The sequence below is a fragment of the Halichoeres trimaculatus genome, unplaced genomic scaffold (assembly GCF_033239565.1).
Source record: "Halichoeres trimaculatus isolate MK-OKI-2021-1 unplaced genomic scaffold, fHalTri1.1 fHalTri1_scaffold_17, whole genome shotgun sequence".
NCBI classification, from domain to species: domain Eukaryota; kingdom Metazoa; phylum Chordata; class Actinopteri; order Labriformes; family Labridae; genus Halichoeres; species Halichoeres trimaculatus.
Window position 1 is genome coordinate 14,886,121 of NW_027437195.1, and position 25,859 is coordinate 14,911,979.

General features: G+C 40.6%; 1 protein-coding gene across 2 annotated transcripts; it reads right to left on the reverse strand.

Moving 5' to 3' along the window:
- On the reverse strand, positions 1–25,859 carry slc35f4 (solute carrier family 35 member F4). Of its 2 annotated transcripts, none has more exons than XM_074692790.1 (7): positions 25,448–25,859; positions 5,532–5,832; positions 4,929–5,148; positions 4,708–4,833; positions 4,385–4,577; positions 1,908–1,997; positions 1–1,376 (listed from the first exon to the last, which is right to left on the reverse strand). In XM_074692790.1, exons 1-7 carry the CDS (start codon positions 25,674–25,676, stop codon positions 1,135–1,137), a joined length of 1,401 nt encoding a protein of 466 aa, XP_074548891.1. In that variant the 5' UTR covers positions 25,677–25,859; the 3' UTR covers positions 1–1,134. The 2 variants fall into 2 exon arrangements, with proteins under 2 accessions (XP_074548891.1, XP_074548892.1); XM_074692791.1 differs by lacking the exon at positions 25,448–25,859 and adding an exon at positions 10,685–11,229 and having other exon boundaries at positions 91–1,376.

Here is a 25,859-nt window from a genome sequence, read left to right on the forward strand (position 1 = left end):
GCAATGCACTTTGCTGATTACTGATAGTGTACGAATCACACAGCTAGTTCTTGGTGATGAAAATGGTTCTTTGGAAAAAGGTTGTAAGAAGAGTCAATTTGCCCATGACACATTTTAAAAAGTGTGTTTTCAAATTTTCAATCTCAACATTTTAAGTCTCCAAGTCCATTACAAACACATTAACAGTATTTACGGTAAAGGAATATCTTATCATCAGAAGAAATAGTCTCTGGAGCCCTGATTGCATTAGTGGATTAGCCTGAATAACTCAGTTCGACATTTGACAATGTTTTCTGCATTTTTTAGTAGTAAAGTCCCAACTCTATTCTTTTTCTTTGTGGTTGGAGTTTTTTGTGGGGCTCCCCTGAAGTGTCCCCTAATATCTGCTTTACATACCAGAGTCATGGTGCTGGGTTCCAAAATTGGAGTTAGTGCTCTGACAAAATGCAAATCTCCCGTCTTAATGTGAGGGACCTGTGAAGTCTTGCCAGCTGTTTCTGTAATATATCTGCATCATTCTCCCTGCTGATTTTGGCATCAGCCACAAAGAAAGATGCAAAATCTTCCAGAAGTGAATCTCAGACTTGTGGTTGTCTGACAAACTTGTAAAACACAGTTATGAATGTGGGTTTTAAGTCTTTTATTATAAAACCAAAAGGTCCTGTACATAACGCATAGTATAATCGCCATTCTTGTATATAATACTATTCAATAAGACTTAAAATTGATACTCTTATTAATACATTTCTAAATAAATATCATAAATACTTATAAGATTGAGCCAAAGTGGCCCTGCCAATGTTTATATTCACAGAATACAGTCTGCAGAGCAGGTTGGGAGAGGTCAGTCAGCTCTTGGTTCAGGTGCGTGCGAGGAACAGGACTGCGCGTGGCAAGTATTTTAAGAAAGTAAATAACACTTTCCACTCTTTCAGTTTGCTAAGTCCATAAAAAGTATTTCTTTTCCCCTCCTGCAGTGAAGTGGCAGGGACAGAGATGCATCTCCAGAGTGAAGTTTAACGAGTTCAGGTATTTTTCCCTGTCCTCCAGGTGGAGTCCTTATGGACAGAAGATCCTGCCCAGCCTCTTGAGTGGGCATCAGAGGAACATCAGTAAGAAGGTCTTCATGAGCTGTCATGCTAATGGGATGGAGACCGTGCCATTGGCTCGACTGCGGCTTCGAGTGTGGACACTGGACTCTGTGAGCTCCTCGCCGTGGTCTTCTGACTTTTTGTCTGCAATGGTCGCCAGAAAGCGCAGAGTGACCGAGTCCCACTCCTCCGGCAGCAGCAGGAGCAGGAAGCCCAGGCAGATGATGCAGGTGGCTGCAAGACGCACTACGCTGAAGATCACCTCGTGTTTCAAAACATCTACAGCTGCAACAGGTAAGAGAAAGACAGGAGCAAGAGGGAGATGGTGAAACGAAAAACAAATCAAGATTAATTACATAAAGTAAGATAAACCACAGGACTCTGCAGCTGAAGAGGATGAGTGAATCAAATACGGCTTATAATCAGAACAAGAGATCCTCTTTATCCCCCGAGTCTTTGTGGTCTCCTGCCCAGGGACAAGTTGCGGTAGCCCACTGACCTTCATATAGTCCATCGTGGTTAAAGAAAAGAACTCGTCTGCAGGCATTTAGTGTCGCCTTGGCAACTTGATCCTCCCTCAGTGAGAATATAGTTTGAGCACATTGGTGATTGGGTTTCTGGGACGTGTGAAGCAGACTTGCTGTGTAATCTGTTGGCCACAGGGGCCTGAAATGCTGACCTCTTCATACAAAACTGCAGTTTGTGTGTTTTTTTACTCTCTTTTCCACACTTATACTCAATTCAACACAACAATAATAATGAAAGAACACTATTCACAAAATTAGAAGTAATATTCAAATCACATTAAAACCCTACCTGCATTGCCCGGCACACTTAGAAGTGTCCCTATGGAGATGAGGATGGGGTATGTCAGCACCACACCAACATCGACCAAGATGTTGAACACTGTGAAAAACATGAATACCCTGAGATTAATCAGCTAGAATTCATTAACTAATTAATCAATAATTTGTTAGCAAAATATCATCTTTTAAAAAATTTAAAAGTAGGAAGTAGTATAGAGGACTCAATGACTCACAGTGAAAGCTTCAATTTGCTGGATAAGCACCTCTTGTTTGAACTTAATGATAATGTGACTGCTCCTGATCAAAGCAGTAGTGCAAACCCTGTTCACTTTATTGTTAAAGGTCCCATATTATGCAAAAACCACTTTGTTAAGTCTTTTAGTGAAATTTGTGGGTCTTTGGCTTTCCAAATGTGATATTTAATAACAAAACCTGTACTTAGTAGTGCTTGTGAATGCAAAATCCTGACCTAAAACGAGCTGTTTCGAGTTCGGGGATTTGCTGATGTCAGCGATTCCCTTTTTTGACCAATCAGGAGCAAGTCTGACCTGATTGGTCCATAGGAGCAGATACCCCCGAACCCCCTCCCCGCTCATTCCCCTCCCCGCTGCTGGAGAGCAGTGGGGAGGGGAATGCTAAAGTTGAAGAGCCATCATTGCTCTCTTTTTGGCTGTAAACGGCCACATAGTTCCATGCACAAGCTTCCCATCTCGGAAGAAGACAAGACTAAGTGGCTAGAGTTCATTTATCAAGGATAATGCCAGCAGCACTCATTAAAACTGTGCATGTGAGTGCTAGTCACTTCACGGCCGACTGCTTTTCCAACTTTGGACAGTACAACAGAGGGCTAGCAAAAAGACTGTTCCTGAATCCAGGCACATTACCAACCATCTGCCAACAAACCTGGGACCCTGGAAATGTGAGTATTTTAAATGCTGTGTGTTGTGGAGCAGATGTAAGAGCTTTTCCTCAGTGTCCCCCCTGTCTCTGTGTTAGCTTCAGGATGCTAACTTTAGCTGCGGTTAGCCTGTTGTTTTAGCCTGTAATGTTACGGTAAACAAGCTCTGCTGTTTTCTAAACATTGTGCACTCGGAGCTCGTGGCTCCGCTCTCAGTGACGCGGAAGAGCGGGGCAGTATCAGCGGTGGCTCATTTACATATGAAGGTCACGCCCACTAAATCAGACCATTCTGAACAGAGGGGCTATGAGAGCCTGGAAACAATGCTGCTGTGCTTGATTTATTGGCTTTTTGGACCAAAACATGTTACTACCATTTCATGAAGACATCAATGATCCATATTAAACTGCAGAAAAGGAGCAGAATATGGGACCTTTAAACCTGAGTGCACATCCTTCATTAGAGGTTATAACACAGTTAGTTATAAATAGTAGTTATAAACAGAGACACTATCACTTCAGCTGCACATGAAGTTAGCCTGGGACAAATTTGTTTACATCTGATCGGCTGTATGTCTAGGCCAGGGCTATCTTGAAGTAGTCTGGGACACAAAAGAGATAGGGCATCTTCTGTTTAAGTGGTGTACATGCACTCATTAAGGCGCCTACAACACCATGTCGGAACATCACATCCCACAAAAATCTGGCATCAACAAAATTCACAGGCCTAAAACTGATTCACGTGGATTGAAAGTGCACAAAGAAAATTCTTCATTTAGTCTAAAGAGTCAGTCCAGCAAAAACTGGACAACATGTACTGAAACAAAATGAAATACAAAGTATTTTTGCAGAATGTGTTGAAGCAGGGCTATGAGCATGCATGGCAGCAGTGTCAACGAAAAATAGAGGATTTAAAAACAGCATGCAGAAAAAAGAACAGCCTACAGAAAGTCAAAGGACTCCAACAACAGGTGTAGTCATGAAGGGATAACTTGTCTCTCAAGTCTCTGTTTTTTTTCCTCCACCTGACAGGCTCAGAGAGTTATTTTAAGTATCTGCCAAGCAACAGCTTTACACCAACAAAGCACGCTTCTTTTCCATTATATTCTTACCACAGCTCTAATTTCACAAGATTTAAGAACATTCTTCTGTTTCTGGCTCATCAAAAAAAAGTTTTGTTGGATTCAAATGTAATTATGATGTACGACGCAGTCAATCACTGTTACAGTATGTCACCAGCACAAACACTATTAATGAACATACTTTGATTGGACACAGTTAGTATTGAGGTGTGAGCACTACAGCCTCTTTGCAACTTCAGGTTGAGCCAGCCTGTAGGAGTAAATCCAAAAATAGTTGCACCAATGAGTTATTTGGTCACAAAATCCCAAATTAAAAACTAAACTGAAGGGATCACCTCCTTTAAAGAAATTGTCATGAAATACTGTATTAACATCTGGTTTACTCAGAGGATGAAACTGATTGACTTTGGCCATCCCCTGATCTTTTCAGCTTGTAAGCTCAGCTCAACTCTCTGTTCATGGAAACATGTTATAATGTTTTATTGAGGTTTTATTTTTTTATCCTCACCCAGCCACAGTCCTGCCAGTCCACACATGTATCCCCAGGGCAGTGAAGACAGTGAGCCCAAGTGCTCCACCTTGGTGAAGTAAAGGATGAGGGGCACACAGGAGATGAAGATAAGGTTAAAGAAGCCCATAGTGGAGAGGAAGTGAGCCACTTCTCCGAGGTTGGCACTGCCCAGGAACATCTTAAACAGCACCTGGATGTTTGGGAGCACATCAGAAGCTCTGTCAGTCGATAGAAAGTGTGGTAGTTGAGAGAAAGATAACCACAAAATAGGTTTAGGTTGAGATTATGCACTTTAAGGAACACATCCTCAGAGGTTTTACCTTGTAGAGAGCTGATGTGGAGGCCGAGCCCACCGCTAAAGCCACTCCCACAAAGGAATCCCTATGGAAACCGTCTGCATACGCCATCATGACAATTCCTGTGATGGCCATTATGGCTGCCACAATCTGCAAACAGAAATCCAAAGTCATCAGCACATCTTAGAAGTAAAAAACAATCCCAAATCCTTAATGGCTATCATCATTAGTATTTTCATACAGACCCGGACACCCATGAACCGGTCCTTGAGAACAATCCAGGACAAGAGAAAGACGAAGGCCTTGTGGCAGCAGTAGAGGGCGGAGACATCAGTGGCGGTCAGCTTCTTCAAGGCCAGGAGGTATAGGTAGTTGGTGAGAGTCCACAGGATTGAGAAGGGGGCTGTTCTTTTTACAAAAAGCTTGAGAGTCATCCCGTCCTCTCCAAAAAGCTTGCTGCACTCCCTATGAGCAGGAGCAAAGAGCAGAAGTGTAAAGAAAGTCATGTGGTTCTGATTTACTGCCTAGAACAAAGGAACAACACTTAACTTTGCTAACAAAAAGAAAATCAAAATGTAGAAAAGACAACACTTGTTCCTTTAAATTAAGGGATTTAAATCTGTTAGGGGAAACTGTAATGAACCACAAGACCTCTAGGGGCCACTACTGACTTATTTTGCTCGACACATACAGGACAAGATGACAGGAAGCAGCAAAAAGCTCTATGGTTATGGTTCTGCTGTAGTTCTGTGGTAACTCCAATATTAAAAACAGGCCAGCTTTCAAATTGAGAGGTGAGATTGAGAAGTGGGTTAAAAAATGTGAAACTTTTTTCTGTTAGCGTTTACCTGAATTTCTGTATGGGGGTTTGCTTATCCCGAGTGATCACCACATGTCCAGAGTAGTAGATTGGAAAGAAAAGCATGTTCCAGTTGCTGCTGAACCACGAGATGAAGAAGGGACAGGAGAAGGACTTGAGAGTCAGTTTCACCACCTGAGTGCAGCCCACCCAGGAGGAGGAGATGCACAACACCATCAGCAGACCACCCAGCACCTTCAGAGCTGTGCTGGTACATGTCTGAAAGGACGGGCTTTCCTCGCTGGTCTCACTGCCTGGAGTCTCTGCGTGAGAGTCAGAGCCTTCCTCTCCTGATGGCACACAAAGGGACAACATTATTAGTACAAACCAAAAAGTTTCACTTAAAAACTAGCCTTAAATATTTATCTTGTGGCTCTAAGTTAAATTTGTGACTTAATAAACTTGTGCCAAATGGACAATTAAAACATGTTACACATAATGAGCAGACGTAAAACTAATCTGAATCTGTTTTATTTGGTTATTAAATCTTTCTATCATGCTCATCCAAGTTGTTAAGTTAAAAAAAAACATTAGCTTGGTACAATAGTCGGAATTAACTCTGTCATGGCTTGTTAGCAAGTTACTGTGCTAATATGCCAATCTATGCTAGTAACTGATCTGAATACATTAGCTGATTATCACTGTTAAGATTACCATTGTGAACCTATTGAACAAGTTAAGGTTTGCAAATTAGCATGTTGGGACAGAGTGTGATCAGTTAGCATGTTTTGCTGTTCAGCTCTGTCTCTGGAACATTAGCCAAACTTCTTCTCAAAGGTTGAGTTTCTGCACACTGGTCAGTCGCCCTCCGTACCACCTCACTGCCACAGTTTGCATTTTTCCTGCAGCGAGGCTTCATCCAGAATGTGTCAGGTTAGCATTGTGGTTTTGCATGTCATAAATAGCCCTGTCGCCTCTTGATGCAGCACGTTCTGAGCACTCGTTGTAGGCAGGTGTGCTTAGAAACCTGACGCCCAGATAGCAAGAGTAAACCTAACCACATGACATTCCACTAGAAAGTCATGTCAACCTTGGCAGCAAGTCTTTTCACTGTTGGTACATTACTGCTGTGATAATGTTGCCACTGGGATATACTGGAACGTGAAAATGAGACCTTAATGGGCTGACTGGGAAATATAATCAACAGACAATAATGCTCTGAAATATAAGATGAACAGACAGATGAACAGACTTGTTTTTAATCTTAGGCCAGTGGTGCATTGTTGATCTGGCTCTGTGCCTTAATGGACTGCGGTAGTAAAAGGCTCCTGGACCTGAACTGCACTGTGTAATATGTGAAGTGCTGTGTGGGCGAGTGTTTCCGGAGAGAGCTCAGATCCGTTCTTTTACTTTCAACAGTGTGATCAATTTACACCAGGGCAGGAATAAAAGATGACATGTGCTGGATGTTTGCTACCTCAGCATGTGAAGCTCTGCCGTTTCCACCATGGCTACAGACACTAGAGCTCTGAAAGCGCTTGAACCCTTGGTATCTTTCTTGCTCTGTAGCCGGGTATCTCAGGGGTGCTCATTATTGCATACGATCTGAAAGTCTTTTGTTTGTCTGAGATGAGACCTCAGCAGGATGACAAGGAATGGGAGTACAAGCTGATTCTGCTTAAAGGAGGGTGGATTGTACCTGCAAGTATTTACTATTACACAAAATGACACCACAAGATTTTAACAGCACAGACTATTTGATAAAACACCTACATTTGTGAGGAATTTTGGAGATTGTGTTGTTTTAAGAGCGTTGAAATGCCACTTTCTAGTATCTAAAGATGTCTGTATCTGTGCCACCAAACTTCTCAAAGTGAAATAATGAGTGTCTTTTTATCCAAGAGGGCCACTTATTTCATCAAGAAAAGAACTCAACAGTCTGCCAAACTTACTTTATAAGCCTAATGAATGCATGAGATCATTACTGGCAGCCAGTAAGAGTATTACAGCTAAGTGGTGTCTGTAGGAGAAGAAACGGTGAATATAAAGTCACAGATTAGTCACATCAGTATTCTGGTCAGGTTAAGGCATCAGCGACATGCAATATAAAATATTACCTACAGCAGTTAAAGCCCTGCATTTACATCTTAACAAAGTAAAAGTCCATGTATGTTTTATCAGATTAAAGTGCATGAAATGTAAAATCAAAAATATACATGGAGAAAATAAATCTCTCTAACTGTTATATTTTCTTACTTTTTAAATTCTCCTTTCATTCAGCTTGATTTTAGCTTTTAACACGAGAGCTTGGTCCCTTTATCTTTGGCAGTTCAAACTTGTGTTTTCAAGTATTTACAAGTTGAATACGAGGAGTCAGAAAACATCACAATGCCAACATAAGTTAAATTATCTGTGTAGTCAAAGTTATCATCACTACTCCAGGTATTCTTCTGAAATGTCTTACTTTTAGAGGGAAATACCGAAAATGTTCTACTTCTAAGGGTTTCAGATGGTCATTCAAGAAGTTTAGAGAGAATATAAGAATTAAAAAAGCACACTGCAATCACAAGTAAAATCTTGCATCTTTAAATCAATCTATCCCTTTGTTGGAGGGCTGAATGTGAGTAAAGCAAAACTTTTTCTTCGGACGTTTAAAACCATACAGTCTTGTATGAATATGTAACTGGATGGTTTTAGAAAATGAGCTTACAGATCATTTTGATAGATTTAATCTCAGGTATGAGCTGATCTGTCTTAAAAAATAATAATAATAAAAATAATAATAATAATAATAATAAAAAAATAATAATGATAATAATAATAATAATAATAATAAAAACAACAATAACAACAACAATAACAACAACAACAATAATAATAATAATAATAATAATAATAATAATAATAATAATAATAATAATAATAATAATAATAAATACATTTAATATATTACATACTTTACATCTCTAGGAAATCTCAAAGTGCTACAAAAAGTTACTTAAAAACCTGAAGAAATGACAAGGGCAACATCAGTCAAGAGTAAAATGAAGACCAGTAAGTACTTGAGACATTTTTCAGTGCCAACCTACTCTCTCAGATGAATGTGAGCAATAGATCACATGAGGGAACATCCAACAAGATGAAAAATGTATTTATAACTCATTGCTATCGATCTACTTCAATCTAACGATAACTCAGTAAATAAGACATTATCTGTTCATTATTGATGACTGGTGAGGAGCTTAAATTAGGTTTTAATATCTGCCCAAGAGGGAGCTTTCTGATGCGACTAAATGTACTCTTATTTTTATGTGTTTATTGATTTTTAGTGAGATTTTTGACAGATGTACAGTTTGTTTGAAAGCAGGAAATGTAGCGTTAAAGTGAAATAATCTTGCTAAACTTAAAACTTGTAAAGAGAAAGCACTTTGGTAAGTGTAATAAATTACTGATATGTCACTGAGCTTTGGCTTTTAGTCTGTTTAGCAGGAAATAGACCCCCTCCCACAGCAAAACCCAATCTCAACTACATGGATCAAACTTTAACAGCCAAAGAGTCACAAACAATGACTTTCCTTCATCAATTAAAACATGTTCATTTTGTTTATTTACCTTTTTTTTTTTTTTTTTAGCTCAGGTTGTGACCATCACTTTAAAAAATTCTCAGAGCTTTCGAGTAAAATGTTTCAGCTTGCAGAGTATCCCAGCTGAGAGATGTACTACAGTATGCACTGACAGCAAATTGCTAAACACTGATACTCTTTCTTTTCCCACAGAATCATCCAGGGATTTGGTCTAATTACGTTCTGTCCCAGCAAGGATCCTTAATCAACCTAATGAGCCTGGTGGAAGCTGTCTGGGAAACAGAGATCTGACATTTCTGCAGGAGAGGAGCAGCCTCTCTGCATCCTCAGAGCAGGACGCTTCGTGTTTCATGGCACTGACAAAAAACCTGCAGCTTTTAGTGTCGGATACGGGCTTTTCTGTCCTCAGGTAAAAGCCACTACAGGCTGATCTGGTGCCAAGATGCAGTAATATTATAACTCTACTATTCCCCTGTCTCATAAAAGCAGCTCTCGTGGCCAGGATTGTATTCTCATCACAGACAGTATTATTGCTGACTAATATTGCTGCTAAAAAGTTGCAAAGGAAACAATAATCTGTAGAGGAGTCCGAATGTCAGCCCAGGCTCACATGAAAAAGATGATTCAGGGGTTTATTTCAGTCACCTCACAGTTCCAGATTTGTAAAAGTGCTCAAATTATATTGAATAACTCAAACTTACTGCTTAAGATCCAGGAATTAGAAATCAACAATTAGCCCTCACTCAATGTTACTGAATAAAAAAGTTTATTACAAATTTTCAGATTGAAATAAGCTCCCTTTCACCTCTGCTCTACAAACATGTACTGAATTTATAGCAGGAGAATTTAAAGGTGTTGGTATCAGGCCAGTTAATTAGAGAAATTGCAGGGATGTACAGGATCAGTCCCGAGCTTATCCACTCTGCATGACGCACTTCACTGCTCAGACCCCCTTATTTCAATCCATTCTGTGTTTTATCCCCGGCAATGACGACGCAGGCTGTTGACGCTGATGGATGGACGCCTGCTGAGGTCAATATGAAGCAAACAGCAAAGTCTGCAGGGTCAGGAGGACTTTCTGCACAGCAGCTGCATGCTTATGATAATTCTCATGAGTTAAACAGGAGAGGAGTTTAGGTGAAGTTTGAGGCTTCAGGCTGTTAGAGTGGGAACAGCATGGTCAAACTTTTTTCACTTCTTCGTCACCAGGTGCTGCCACAAAATAGGCTTCTCCAACTACACTTTTGGTCACCATGCAATTATTCGAACTCTGCCAGCCAGAAACTGAAAACACACTTTTTTTTTACGGAAAACAGGAAAAATGGTCTGAGAAGTCCTGGTGAAGTCAGCTCATTTAATTAGCAGGTTTGTTCAAAATTTTCTGAGCTATAGTAGTTTTTTCTCCTTTTGAAACTTGAGTGGGATCATGGGAAATAACATATCACCTCCTATAAAAGCTGTCCCATAAATAGATAAAAGTGCAGCCTCCATGAAAGCAGCCAATCTGAGCTAATGCTGCCAATAACTGAGCGCATACTAACACATGAAACACACACTCACACACTCTCACACACACATCTTTCAGCATGAATGGGCCCCGCTAGTTCCTTTAGTTTACCTTCAGAGATGGGGCAGGTCAGGACCTGAGTGCTGTACGAGCTGAGAGGAGCTACTCGGGCTGAGTGCTTCTTCATCCTCCACTGGGGGCTACAACACACTGTCCTTCCCTGGGAAGTGTGTGTATGTCAGTGTGTGTGTGTGTGAGTGTGTAAGAGTGCCCGGGCTGCACGCTCAGCAGCTCCTCCTGCTCGCTCCGTCCATCCTCAGACTCCTGACTCCTCTGCTTCTTCCTCACACTCTTGATCACCCAGCTCCTCCTCCTCCTCCCTCTTCTACCAGATCTCTGTCAGCCCTTCAGTCCTCGTCCCAGCACTCCAGCTCAGCCTCTCTCCTGCCCCGCGCTCTGCTCCTACTGCTGCTCCCTCTGTCTGTCGGACGGTGACACAGCTCAGTGGAGATATCTCATAAAAGTGCGCTGAAGTGGAGTCCCTACTGTTGCACTGTCATGCCGTGATCCGGAGCTGCCACTGTCTCCAAGGGAGACTGAGCTTCAAGTGTGTGTGGCATGGTGCAATCATTCCCCTCAATCTATCTCTCCATCCTCCTCCCTCCTCCTCCTCCTCCTCCTCTCTGTCTCTCCTGCTTCTCCCCTCCTCTTCTTTTGCTCCACAAATCAGCAGCTTTGTTTGGAAGGTAACCAAGCAGCCCGGGCTAATTATGCTGTGTTAGCTCCCCCCCACCCTCCTCTTCCTCGTCCTCCTCTCTCCTCTCCTGTCTACCTGACCAGGCTCCTCTCACTCCATCCATCTCTGACTCTTTATCTACTCTCGTCCTCTGGCTTCCAATGACTCCCTCTCTTCTTGGCACATCTCCTGCTCTTCACAGCACCTTGAGGGTCGAATCATTGGCAGAGCTCTCTTCTATTGCTTTCACCACAGCAACATTTACTGGCCTCCATTTCCCATGAGCCTCTTTACACTTTCTACTTGAAGTATACACAGATGCAAAAGTATTATTGAGCTTTTACTTTGAACAATCTCACAATATCAAGCCAACATTTGGATCAACACCAAGTTTTAGTGTATTTGATCATACAAACAATGTGTACCATTACTTTAAAAATATCCAAGAGCCTGAGGCTAATTTGCACATCAAGATAAACTAAGCAAGCGGTTATTTGACAGTTTAAGTTTAACCACTGCCTCATAGTGGTCCCATGGTCTCTAGGCCTCAACCCTCATCACTAATTCAAGCAAATATATTGATATTTTATTTTATTTATCTATTGCATAATTTATTGCATATAAGCAACTAAAATGAACCATACATAATGATTCCATAAAAGAACAAAACAAAACTGACAAAGCAACAAACAGTGATATCAGGAAATGTGCAGGAGGGGTCAATAAAAACAACAGGGGCTTGTTGAGTGGCCCTCCTAAAACCTTCCTAAAACGAAATATACTCATATATTCACGCAAATACACAAATATATTTCAGTAATTCATCAAATAAAATACAGTTAAACAGAAAAAAATTATATAATGTTAGCAAAAGAGGGATAAGAGAAAAAAAAGGAAGTAAAAAAATATGGTGGTGAATTGATTAATTGATCCAGTAAAAAACTGTGTGGTAATGACGCTATGGGACTAATTCTGACACACACTCCATTCCAAACTTGGTGGTACTGGATGGTGACCTCCACAGAAGGGAGCAGCTTCATTTGTCAATATAAAAAAGCTCATTCAAAGCCAGCAAAATGGCTTTTGTATTCAAGTGATTATTCCCTAATTCACATATACATAAGAATATTAGATTTATTTCTATCAAGTCTGCCTTCAAAGATCTAACTAGAAAAGCACTCAGAGAGCACAGACCTCCTCCAAGCATATTGTGATTGTCACCAACAGTTTAGTCCTACTTTAATGTTATACTCCCTTTCAGCAGACTGTCTGCTACAATTTGGTGTTAGTTGCAGGTTTGTAAAATAATTTGTTTCCTGACAGAGTTGAAAATTATGATGAACCAGTACATATTTCATATTCTGGATCTTAGTATCCAGAATATTACCAGGATCTGGATCATACTTTTACATCTGTCAGAAATGATGGTGACCTTGTCTTGTATTGTTTTGCAAAGCAATCCAACCATTTATGGTGGAGTTATATACACATATGGTAAAAACGACCCTGTCTCACAATGATAAAGAATCCTTTTAGAAAGTCCTGGATCCACACGGTGATCTGGATCACCTCACAAATTTAATCACATCTTTCTGATCCCATTTTGAACATTTCCTGAAAATTTCATCAAGATCTGTTTGTTACTTTTTGAGTTATAATGTTCACAGACAAACTCTCCCGACAGCACAACACAGAAAGAGAGTCAAGAGTCAAGAAAAACAGCCTTGACAAGTCTGTGGAGGTTTAGAAACGATTCATTCTCAACAACTTTTGTCTTCACTGTCAATAAATGGTAAGATTTAGAAGAAAAGCCTCTGCTGTATGAGGGATCATGTAAAGAATCTGGGCAGCAAAGAGGATTCTGCAGGGGGAACAAATCCCCTTTTAACAAGCACACAAACAAATATTAATTCTGGTACAAACTCACCCCAAAATAGCTCTCATGTATCTTATAGGGATGCACCAGTAAAGTAAAACTGAGATCAGTTTCATCTACATCAACATTATGAGACGACATGTGTTGTAAACATGAATGAAAAGTGCTCATGCTAATCAGCTAATGCAGACACACCAACAGGTTTCTTCCTGGTCAAACACTTTGGTTCATCACTTTAACCCTTCACTCTTGTAAGCACTTCTCAATAATGCTGCTTTACTTTTATCAAAGTACAAATTTCTGAGCAGGGCTGTTGAAAGAGTGTGTTTGTATTAAATATTTACATCATGATGACGCTGCTTAAATACGTTTTTATTACTTTTTCCATCACTGCACAGTTAAGGGAAACCCTCTCATCAGCATCCAAAGTAGACCTGAGGAGGAGGGTCAGCCTGCGCCATGTGAGTCAGGAGTTTCCATCTTAGGCGCCTCCTTCCCCCAGCTGTGGTTTATCTATGTAAGGAATTAATGGAATAAAGTATTGCTCGGCCCTTACATAAACAACAGTACAGTGCTGAGTGTATGCAGTCAGACACACGAGGCCCTGCAGCCTGTAATATAATCTTAATATAACCTGTGCTTTGCTATGCTTATCCTCCCACTGTAAGATCAATACAAGCCAAGCCAGGAACACAAGCAGCATGATAAACTTAGAAAGAGGACGCACGGGGAGTAAACAGTGTGGTTCTGAATTTTTGCTCCATACTTCTAGATAATTCTGAATTTGAGCTATTTTGCAGTCCTGTTTTCTCCAGGATCTCTCTCATTGTATCATTATCACTCAGAGTCCCCCTCCTCTCTGTCTGTCTCTACTCTCCAGTGCTCATCAGCCAAGGTTCTGGCACGCCTACAGACAGCATAGCAGATCAGAGCTCCTCTCTGTGCATTCTTCAGGCTGAGAGAGTCAGCACAGTGATTGTTTGGCTGTTTGTTGCAATGAAAAAATAGAGGGCCACGTTCCAGTAACACCATGGTAATATGTTTGTTTGAATGCAGAATTCAATATTGAGGAGACGCTTTGAAAAGGCAACACTCTGTTACGATTTTTCTCAGGATAGTGCCTCCGTCTAAGCACACTTCTACAATCCCCCAGCGGGACGGAATAAGTGCAACACTAATGCGAATGCATTAAGTGACATCAGGAGACTGAGGCTTGATTAAAATGTGTGCATTAAGTGTGTGATGCAGGCATCGCTGAGACAAATGTGTGGTCAGGTGTAAGTAGGGGATGAGCCTGGGGGGGTAGAGGGAAGGGGGGGCATGGATCCCCCTGAGGCGAGGAGGGTTAAACTTAAAAATAGCTCTGCTGATGAGTGGAGCCAACAGCCAGACAGGGAGGGGAGAGAGAAACAGTCCAGTCAGCAGAGCCCAGGATGCTAATCGCTATCAGATTAAGAGAAAACCTGGAGCTGGGGCGCTGCTGGAGGCCAGGGTTCAATTTCAAATAGTAGTCCAAGGATTAAAAGCTACTGACCCTTTTCTTTTAGTGTGTTTTCATGCTCATGTCTCTGTGTGACACCAAACTCAACAGCACCATAAATAGTGATTCATAAGATTCATCACCTGGTGCAGCATGAATTTGATATCACTGTCCATGCTACAGTCATTCTTGGTTATTTCTATTACCACTAGACTGGTACTTTCATCTGACTGAATCTGATGCTCATGCCCCCAAAACACCAACAAAAACAGATCAGATCATAAGGAGACTTTAGTTTTCTCTGTAAAGAAACCTTTAATATCTGACCCCACTGCTGCAGGGGAGGTGTCAAAGTGATCAGCTGCTCTTGTGCCACTTCGACAGCCTTTATTTACACTTTTCATTACAAAGGCTCTGAACGAGTGATAGCTTTGACTAACAGAAAGACAGCAGGATGAGATATCCTGTCAGGAGACACTATTTACACATGTGCACATTCAATCTAGCTAAGAGATCAGGCAGACCACTTAGTCCACAGGAGATTGCACAATTAGCAAAATGGAGCTTCTTCTTTTATATTAAGAAATGTTTGATTTTGAACCTCAAGGGCATACAAGTTTTTATTCAGTGCTTTTTTTGTGTTACTTTTATTTTGGCACTGGATTCCTGCAGGAACTTCAGCCAGAATTTCCATCAAGTTTATTAAAAGAGAATTTGGCTCAAACACAAGCACTAAAACTCAGTACAAAGAAATAACTAAAAAATATCATTTTACTATGCAGGTCATGGAGAAGTACTGGTATAAGAGTAAAAAAAAACTCCTCACACTGCATTTAAGGCAAGTAAATCTGTTTCTCGGTGCAGATGATTCATCACTAAACAAACCACGACATTCTATAATAAGCAGGACCCTGAGTATCTATAACACAATAATACTATTACACCAAACATCAAAGCCCTAAATAGTGCAACATCCTGTGTCCTCATCACCTCCATAGCAACAGAGGGTCTCTGATACACTGACGCACTCAGCTGATTCAGGCTCTTTTGTCATTTAGATGAAGCAATGCTCCTCAGTTATCTAGTACAAGCGCCCTTGTCTTCGGCCCCCTCTCTGTTTCTCATCACATCTCAGAAAAGATGAGGAGCAAAGATGGAGGAAGAGAGATCACTGTCAAAAGAGAGAGTGAAAGCTGCTGGTGGAGGCTGACTGCTCATAGATCCACACTGTACATCAAACATGAGCCCAAATAATCAACTTTACTCAATGAAGTTAGAATATTTGAGGACGAGGACACCTAGTGGTGATGGGTTATATTGCAGGTGCTTGGATGGCGCATCAGGAAAGATGAGTGCTGTTTGCTAAAACCTTTTCAGGCAGGTAAGCTAGATGTACATGCTGCTACTTTTCACAACCACCAATCTAATTAAAATGTTCTATTGTGGACCTAAAATGTGTTTTTGTTTATCTCAAAACGAATCCTCTCACAGGGAACAATGCTGAATTATTCACAGACAGTTTTCATCCTTCACAGGACATTTTCTTGATATAAACTCCTCACAGCCAGGTGTGTGGATTACTTCAGTGTCAGGGACTTTCCTGGGAAGACATGGACGGATCAGCCTGTTAGGGCCTCAGGGCACAGACACTTTCCAAGTAATAGGTGAAAATATTTCCATATGATGGATCCACAGAGATGCTGATCTGCATGAATCTGTGCTACCACTCTGATGACATGAGGTAGTTTTTGTGAAATAGTAACCATGTTAACCAAAACGAGCTCTTTCTGAGCCTCATAGGTTTGTATATTCACAACCAGATAACCTGACATAACAACACACACACTTTAAATGGCAGCATCATTTCAGCCACAGTTCATTCACAGTGAAAAACTCTCTAATGCTACTCTAGCTCTTTTATGGCAGTGATAACAGGTAACTTCAGAGAAGATTACATTAATATTACTGCAATAAAATCCAAAGTGATAAAGGCCTCTGAACTTGGTGTCAGCAGAGAGCTCTTCTTCAAGCGGAGGCCACGAGTTAGGTTGAAATTCATGACCTGACTCAGCTGAAAGTAAACTGGAGATGTTAAATTTCCATCAAAATAAACACACACACAGTCAGCCTCAGGCTGAAGTGTATTTCACTTTTATGAAAGCTGGAACTCAAGCCAAGATACTTTTTTGTTTGGTTATTACAGCTGTATTTTTCATTTAATGCTTTGTAGGCTGTAAATATAACTGCTGACACCATGGCTGATTCAAAGCAGCAGCAGGAGAAACCTCAGAGACACACATATCATAGCTACTACAAATAGGAACATGCAATATGAACAGCATCATACCAGGTAAACAGAAAGAAAACAGCTTCAGTGTTGGGCGGACTAACTCAAAATATGATCCCAAAACAAAGCAAGTGAAAATGACATATGTAGAAAATTTGATTATGAAATGCTCCTTTAAATGACTTCCTGCTTAAAAATACATGTAGATTTTTACAAGGCTGATCCTTACCTCACAGTAAGAGATTCATCATTACATGTGCAGCATTTTATGAGGGATATGGAGGGTGACTTTATTATTGTTGTTGGGTTTATACGCCACAAGAGGGCGGTAGCAGGCTGCTGACAACACATTTGATTGACTCAGCATGATGGAAAAGCTACTACCAGCCTCTCATACCTTGAGGTTTTCTGTGATGTAATACTCTTTTTGGATCATGCAAGGAAAAACACCTGAGCCGTGAAGTAAACTGCTGGAGCCAGCCAAAATATTTTCCTGTGTGACACTCAGTGTTTTAACATTTGACCAACAGCACTGTAGCACGAGTCCAGGTCAGCACTTCTCTCCCTGCTTTGGACAGATATTGCGCCCATTACTTGCGGGCTGCTTTTGCTCATTCCCAGGAGCATGTGAGCCGAGCAGCACTCCAGTAGTCATTCAGGCAAAGCTCATATCCCATCCGACGCGAGGCGGGTTATAAATAGCACTGAGTGTGCAGGCATGGGAACGGGACGGCCCAAAATAAGTGCATGCACATACAGATTGTTTGAGAGGGAAAAGTGAATTTAACCTGCTCTTAACTGCACAAATGATTTTAAGAATGCAAGGTGAACATCCAACAACTGCAAGCATGAATGGATAGAGCCGTGTCTATTTTCTTTGTATGTCCCTCCAGACTTTTTCTTTAGACTGAAATGCACATCAAACAAATCCCATTGTGGGAAAGGGTTGCTTTTCACACTCTTTCTTCTTCACTTTTTCTCTGAATGCCAGTGTGGGTGTGTGGCCTTTTGTGATGCTGGTGGTAAAAAGAACACAGAAACATGGCAGTGTACCTGTCTGTTGCTTCTCTCTCAGTGCATCTACTTGCCCGGCGGGGATCGTGCCAGCACTATAGACCTGCCCCTTTCTATATTATCTAAAGCACACAGCAAATTATTGTGATAGTTTCTGGAAGAAGCTGAAGAGGAAGTCATTGCAAGAGCTTTTCTTATGTGGATGCTGTAAGAAAAATATGGACTTTTCTTTTTATAATTTATCATCCTAGTGTTTCACTTGAGCTTTGCTATGATCTAAAACTTTTGTACAAAACCTGCTGCTTACACACACACACAACAGTTCACATGTTGGTCCAACTTTGACAGAAGACTTAGATGCTTGATGTCTTTGTGGGCCCTTTGCATTTTTCATCTAACATCACACAAGTCCTCCTAGCTGCAGCCAGTGAAATCAAACTATGACGATGAGACTGAGATTTAAATCTGGTTTGTTTTTATTTTAACAGAAAAAGTGTTCAGTGTTTACTCTGACAGGATTATAATGACTTCTGCTGCCTCAACAGGGCTGCATCTGAACTTTTTGACCTCGGCAAAAGGGAATGAATTATGTCTGCGCACTTACAGTATCTGAGTGTTATTGCTTTATCAGTCCCACGCTATCATGCAGACATTCAGTAATGTGTTTTTCTGTCTTTTAAGAAATATAGAGTGGGACAGAAAAAAATGCTGAACTCTTAAAAGATTGAAAAATAGAGGTGTGTTGAAAATTCAAGCACATAGTGCAAACAAAAAATGTGTCAAACAAAAATGCCACATAGCAACTCATATTTTATCAACTGAACCTCAAATAATCATTTTGAATGAACGTCCTGTCTCAAAAGGAGCAATGTTGGATGCCCTCTTGTGTTACATACTCTGTTAGTTTAGGTGAGGGGGGTGGGTGGGTTGATCCTGCAAGTGTACTGGGGAAGCTCTGGTAAAAGTATCTGTTTTCTGTGTTTGTATCACTCCAGAAAGGATAAGGACACCATATAATCCCAACAGAGAAAACTAGTAACTAAAGCAAGCAGTAGAGGACTAGGGATGGGTACCGAATTAGGTACTTTTATAGGTACCGACCGAATTCTGTCAAAAGTACCAGGTACTGATTCATGTAAAACCAAAAGGTACCATGTTTAGGTACCTAAATGCATCCTTGTGACTGTGAGGGAGAGGAAGAGTAGGTGATTTTCCATGCTGCACATGAACACAGCATTCAAGGCAAGTTAAGTTTTTTATATAACACATTTCAGCAAGGCAATTCAAAGTACTTTACATACAGAACAAATAAAAAGAAAACAATTAAAATTCAATTAAAAAGCAGATTAAAATTAATAAGACACAGTAAAACAATAAGATAGAAAAAAAAGTTAAAATGGATTTTAAAACAGATTTTAAGATAAGAGTCGCAATGCATAGTTGCAAAATTGTGGGATTTCTTTTTTGATTTGTTTTTTATTTTTTTAAAGAAAAGTTATTAAAATGAATTGTTAACATGCTCTAATAAAAGGAAGCAATCTAAAGGGAAGTCTATCACCTGGATCTAAAGATGCAGAGCGTTTCAGCAGACCGGATATTTTCTGGCAGCTTGTTCCAGACATTTGGAGCATAGAAGCTGAATGCTGCCTCTCCATGTTTATGGGTTATATACTGAAGAATAAATATGTTAAATTGAAAAAAATATATATTATTAAACATATTTTTACCACATAAATACAAAAAAGTACCAAAAATGGGTAATTTGGCCAATTGCCAGGTACCGAGCATCGGTACTGTATTGTTTCAAATGTGAAAGGTACCCATCCCTATAGAAGACTGAGTAAAGAAATTAATCTTAACATGAATAATGTCCTCAGCCCACCCAATCTCTCACACATCTGCTCTCCCTGACTTCCGGTGAAAATTTTACAAGAGGACTGGAAGGATAAATGATTGGACCAACTCAGGGTAAATAATGTGGTCCTTTGAATTCCAGGACATTTTGCCGAGACACCTTTAGGGGTGAGATTCAGTGCAAACTTTGGCCTCATTGGTGGACAACACTTTGTGCTTCAGCCTCAGTTAAAAAAGTGTATTTTGAACTTTTACTTTTTTTCACTTTGGTGAGTATCCCCTAAATGCCTCCTGGTATACTAGATTGAGAGAAAATACTCTAAACATACCAGTTAAATTAACATTAGAGTCATGCAGTTGAAACATATTTATCAAACTTTCTTTTAGAAAAGCCATGACTGAAATTTAAGAGGTGTTGTGATAAGACATGTCCTCTGACTTCTTTCTTTAATTTTTAATCAAGGCATATTATATCATATCCTAACTGCTCTGACTGCTTTATAGCCAAGACCCTGTCACCAAATGTAGTACAAAATCCCCCTCTGAGGCATCTTCCAATACAACACAGATGGCAAGTGGCAATAATAAGCTGGCATCAGAATCTTACTAAATATATCATTACCCCATAGGCTTGGCATGATAAGCCCCTGTTCTATTTATGTGTTGCTTTGTTTCACCCTTTATGGAAAATCAACAGATTGAGGGAAGCGTGACTCTAAGTGAACAAAAGTGTAAACAAAGCAAACAGGATGAATGAATACAGGGATTAGAAAGTAGTGGCTTTCTCTTTCATATTTCTAAGAAGTAACATGGAGAATCTGGTGCGCACACGAGCAGCTCAGTCAGACTCCCTCACAGTGACAGCACCAGCACCAGCATGTTTAATAGCTGTGCAAGCAAGAAATATGGTGACAAGAACGCTGCCCTGAGGAATACCTTCTGTTGACTCTGGCATGCACAATAATCAGTTGATGGATGGTGGGAGAAACACAGGGCTACAGATGGCATATTTCATCAGAGAAATGGGAAATGGCTCTTGAATCAAATAACCCCTCCAGTCTCTGATTCTCTGGTATACAGGCTCGCTGTGGATGTTATTACAGTCCACACCTGCTCCTTAAACCTGAAATCACATCATAGAAGACACCCCATCTTTCATTTTCCTCTCGTACTGTGTTAAGTAAGCGATGAGACGGGACAGATTGAGGCCTGTGTGCTGCAAGTAATCATTTTTACCACAAAGTTGTGTGTTGCTTTTGAAGTCTGTGCAAAACAAACCGTAAATTAAGTTTACTATCATATATAGCAAAAAAAAAAACAAAACAGCAAAACGTTCATCTGAGGAACCAGACAAAACAATGTTTTCTTTTTTCTTGTTTGGAAGATTTTTCAAATGATTCGTCAATCACAAAAGATAGATACTTCTTTTTGACAATCACTTGGTCTAATACCTTGCAGTTTAAGACAAAAAAAGTTGCTTATTTAAACAGTCATCTTCAGGCTAATGGTCTTTTTCCCCTCATGTATGTCATAAAGGGACTTCACCATCAACTCTTGTTTATTTCAGAAGCTGCTAAAAACTTCTGAAAGTCTTTAAACTTAATGCAAAAAATCATTAGAAAAGGACTAAAAAGGATAAATAATGAATAACAAATGTAATAGTCTATTATGTACCAGTTGTGTCTGAATCAGTGCAACAGGTTAGCTACAGGAGCAGAGTTTAGATATTAAAATAGCAATGTAGTATTATGTACTCTTTGCATATATGTGCAGTGATGCTCATGTTGCAGATTTCACATGGTTACACGCTGTGATGACACATCACCTGCTGCAAACTGCTCTGCTCATGGTGGATTAGAATGAGATGGACTGAGACTTAAACTGTGGATGTTGAGTCTTTTTAAATCATGTGAACAAAGATTAAGGTCTAGATCTGTTCTTTTTGTAAAGTGTCTTAGTTGAAATTAAAAAACACATAAAGGTTGGATTGGCTGGTTGCAGAAGCGAAACGACCTGACGCGTGTATATCACAAATCAAAACTAGTAAGCATGAACAAAAAACTCTTATCGCCAACAGCAAAGTAAAAATTTTTTAGAACATTTCTGATTTTTGCAAACACCAGGAAGTCAAACGGTTAGATATAAGTCATGCAATGTTACAGTTGGACCCTGTTATGATATGATTCAATACCAATAAAGGGATTGTGAGGACTATTTAAAAAAGCTTGTGTTTTTTCAGGATAGAGACTCTGTTTCCCATGAGCACTTGAACCCACTATTGTGAGGACTGACTCATACCCAAGGGGCAACATCCGGTCAGTAAAAATGAAGCCTATGCAGAACTGCTAAAAGTTGCTGTTCGTCAAAGATCTGCTTGAGGCTGGCTGCTGAAAGACCAGAAGTCACGTACACACCCAGCCATAAAAATGGACTTCTACAGCATTAAAAGGCATATTTACAGCCTAGTTCAATTAACGGTCTGGGTCTATAATGCTGATTTTACTATCAGCACACACTGTGCGTTGAGTGAATTTTTTCTTTCTCTGTGGTTTAGAAGTTATTAGGATTGTTTGATTTTCCAATCAGAGACACAGCTCTGGTCACGTGACCGCGGGGCGCCCTGTAGGTCAGAGCTACAGGCGGCGTCATAGCAAATGTGGCTGCGTCCACAGACTGGCTTCATTTCACGGTTTCAGGAACAGACGGGTGACATCGCGGAGGCTTCGTCCGTGTTTTATACTGTCTATGCTCGTACCAAGGTGTGCATTTGTTGTAAAGCAAATGAATGGAGATCTGATATTCTTTTTAATTAACACTATTTTTCTTTGTTGTTTTACCAGATACAACGAGTCAAGGTAAAAAAAAAAAAAAAATAATAATCAAAATAATAATAATAATTGTGTATAGAGCTTTTCTAAGATCTCAAGACACGTAACATTACACAACAAATATAAAAAGACACAAAAAACACAATGACACAATGATTCGAGCATCAACAGTTGGAAGCATTTCTAAAAAATATGGATTATGAGCTGGGTTTTGAATGTAACAAGGTCGTTGCGGTTGCACATGTGTTTGGTTTGGGGGTTTTAGTTTGAGGGAAAGGTCAGCAATGGTGAAAGCTCTTTCACTCCAGGTTTGGTGCTTGATCCTGTCTGTGGGGAAAGGAAGACTATAGGGTTTTGGGAGAGGAGCAGGTCAAGTAGATAGTGAGAGGCCAGGTTATGGAAGTGATGTATTTATCACTGTTACGTAGCGCTGTTGTTTGGCCCGCGGCAACAAGTAAACTTTGTCAGTTTGTACCAGAGTTTAGTAGCTGGCTATATTTTGTGCTCTCCACAGCATCATGCTTTGAGACATGTTTACAACTTGTAGCATTAGTGAATCCTCGTTATATCCTGCCAGTGCACATCTACCAAGCAGAGCTAATGTAACCTCACTCTTCATTTTATTGACAGACTCTCAAGTTTGAACAGACTACTGCAGTCATTTTGGCACAGAAAATACAGATTTCTCAGTCTCCTCTCTGGATAAAGGCCTGATCAGACATATAGAAGTGAGACTTTTTCAAGATTATTTAGAAAGTCCTAATATCCCCTTTAATCAACACTTTCTTTACCTTTAATAAAGCTGCAGGGTTGTGGACAGAATATTTTCATTCCTATCCAGAATCTCTTCAGGCCTAAATTTAAAGAGTCTGAGTTGTATGAATCTTTGTCTCCACTGATGACTACAACAATAAAAAAGCAGCTGTTATAGTTTATTCTGTGTAATCAGTGTTTCCTGATATGTGTTGTATCATGGGAAATACCCAGCTCCATTTGCAATCAGTGTTGGTCAAACTATTGGCAGACGTGCTGATTTTCAGCTTCTTGTCAATACATGCGATATATTGATGCATCCTTTTTAACGTGATTTGCCCCTCAGCCACACACTCACTTCCCGATTTTTTGCTGAGTTAAATGAAAATGAGTGTAGAGCACTAATGAACAAATAAAACTCCCATTTTTTCCAAAGTGCCAGAGCAGAAAAAACGTGTGTTTGTTGCACAACTTCACTTTCAGAGGCCCCACAGCTGTTTACTTATTCAGTGTTCAATTTGAAGCTCTGAGTATCTGTGGTTAATAAGGTTTTTCAACAGTAGATTAATCTGGACATGTAGATCTATTCTCAAGTGAAAATCCTGTGATTGCATTCATGGTTAATCTTCTGCAACTGACACCTCTGATAAACACGAGCCACTTAATGAGAAAGGCTCATTTCCTTTTCCTCTGCCTCCATTCAAACAACCCATGGAGGTGCTCTCAGTTCATCCAAACCAAGCGTGTGTACGTGTGAATCTGGCTGCACACACACATTTCCTCTGAGACTCGAGACAAGTTTGTCACTGTGATGAATCATGTACCAGAGTACAAGGAAGAAGTAGTATTTTATTTCAGAGGAACGTCACAACACATGAAGAGCATCTTTCCTCCAGACGTCATGAATTTGCAGTCGAGCTTTTACGTAAGAGCCGGAGGGAAATACAAGGGAGCTTACGTGACAAGTCTGATTCACTTGGGTTGAAGAGCATCAGCATCTAAAGTCTTTCATGAAGATGATGAATCACTTTCCCCAGGATTTATTCAAGAAAGACACCAGCTCCTTCCCACAGTTTAATAAGAACCTTTGACTACAAACCTTGCACAGCCAGCTCTGCACACCTTCCTTCATTAGCATACAGCAGTTTGTAAAAACGCACTAATTGGCTGCGTGCAGAACATAACAATGGTTGTTCTTCTTCCACGGCTACAGCCCCACTGGCAATACTTTAACAGAACTGGAGGGCCGGATTTTAAAGATCAACCCCTGGAGCAAAGTGCATTATCAGCTCTGCTCCAATCCAAGCCATTGTCTCTGTGTCAGCAAAACTCTATATTGCTCTACCAATCAAAACCACACTGACAAATGGAAATTATGGAGGAGCTGAAGAAGCGCTGCTATATTCTGGAGATAGAAGGCAATATTCACATGCATCACGGGAAGAGCTGCTGTGTTTGCCATTTGTGGGGAATTGATTGTTGTAATTAAACACTGGGAATTCAATATGCGGCCGACATGTGGGTGAATGTTTGCAGAGTTCCCAAACATGGGCAACATTAGGCCACACTGTAAACAGTTTACTTTGGAAGTGAGTTGGAAATTGGCAGCATCATTTGCAGCATGACACTTTGCTGTGTAATTACAAAGCCTGATAGTGTTAGATCTGCCCCCCACCCCCCACCATGTCTCTCATGTTGTATCCCTCAGATGAATTGATGGTCCAGCACATCACTCTGCCTCCAGCTGATAATAGTATTAAGTGGCATCATGCTTTCTCTTCATAGCTTGCATTAAAACCCGTTTGACTGAGTTTACTTTAGCAGATTTGTCTCAGATTATTAAAATAAAAATTAATTTGCAATGAAAAATGAACATGCATTGTCTCTTCTACCACACACTGCATACCATTCAGAGTTATTTCCGACACTTTTTCTTTTTACTACAACCTTTCATACATTTGTCTCTTTAACTGACGCGTCACACTTGCTCAAAAGGCGTAAATTGTCTCATCTATTCAAGATCCAGTCACTTTCAGTTTGACTTACTTCTGTGACTGGAGTAGCCCGGGTTGTAGCCGTAGTAGCCGGTGATCCTGAGGATCCGGTCCTCGATGTCGTGCACCCCGTTGGCCGTCACTTTGGGGCTGATATCCATGAAGACCGCGCAGCTGCCACCTTTCGGCGTCGCTTTGCCCGGCAAGTGTGTGCTCTTCTCGGGCTCCAGCCTGACGCAGGACTGGTCTCCACTGTCATTTACACTCTCGGTGCTTGTCATTGCGGGTCCGAGCGGACAGAGCTGAGAAAAGAGCGGAGGTGAGCCTTGATCAACATGCGAGAGACCCCCCGGGGCTGCAGCAACAATTAGCAACAAGAGGAGGAAGAGGAGGAGGTAGAGGAGGACATCTACATCCACATTCCTCCAGTGATGCTCCCGGACGCAGAGCAAGGTTATCAAACT

Excerpts from the sequence above, each read along its gene's own strand:
- slc35f4 (XM_074692790.1), bottom strand. The coding sequence starts at position 25,676 with ATGACAAGCACCGAGAGTGTAAATGACAGTGGAGACCAGTCCTGCGTC. Across the intron at positions 5,833-25,447 it reads GGGCTACTCCAGTCACAGAA|GAGAGGAAGGCTCTGACTCT; the intron begins GTAAGTCAAACT and ends GTGTGCCATCAG. Across the intron at positions 4,578-4,707 it reads CCACATCAGCTCTCTACAAG|GTGCTGTTTAAGATGTTCCT; the intron begins GTAAAACCTCTG and ends CCAAACATCCAG.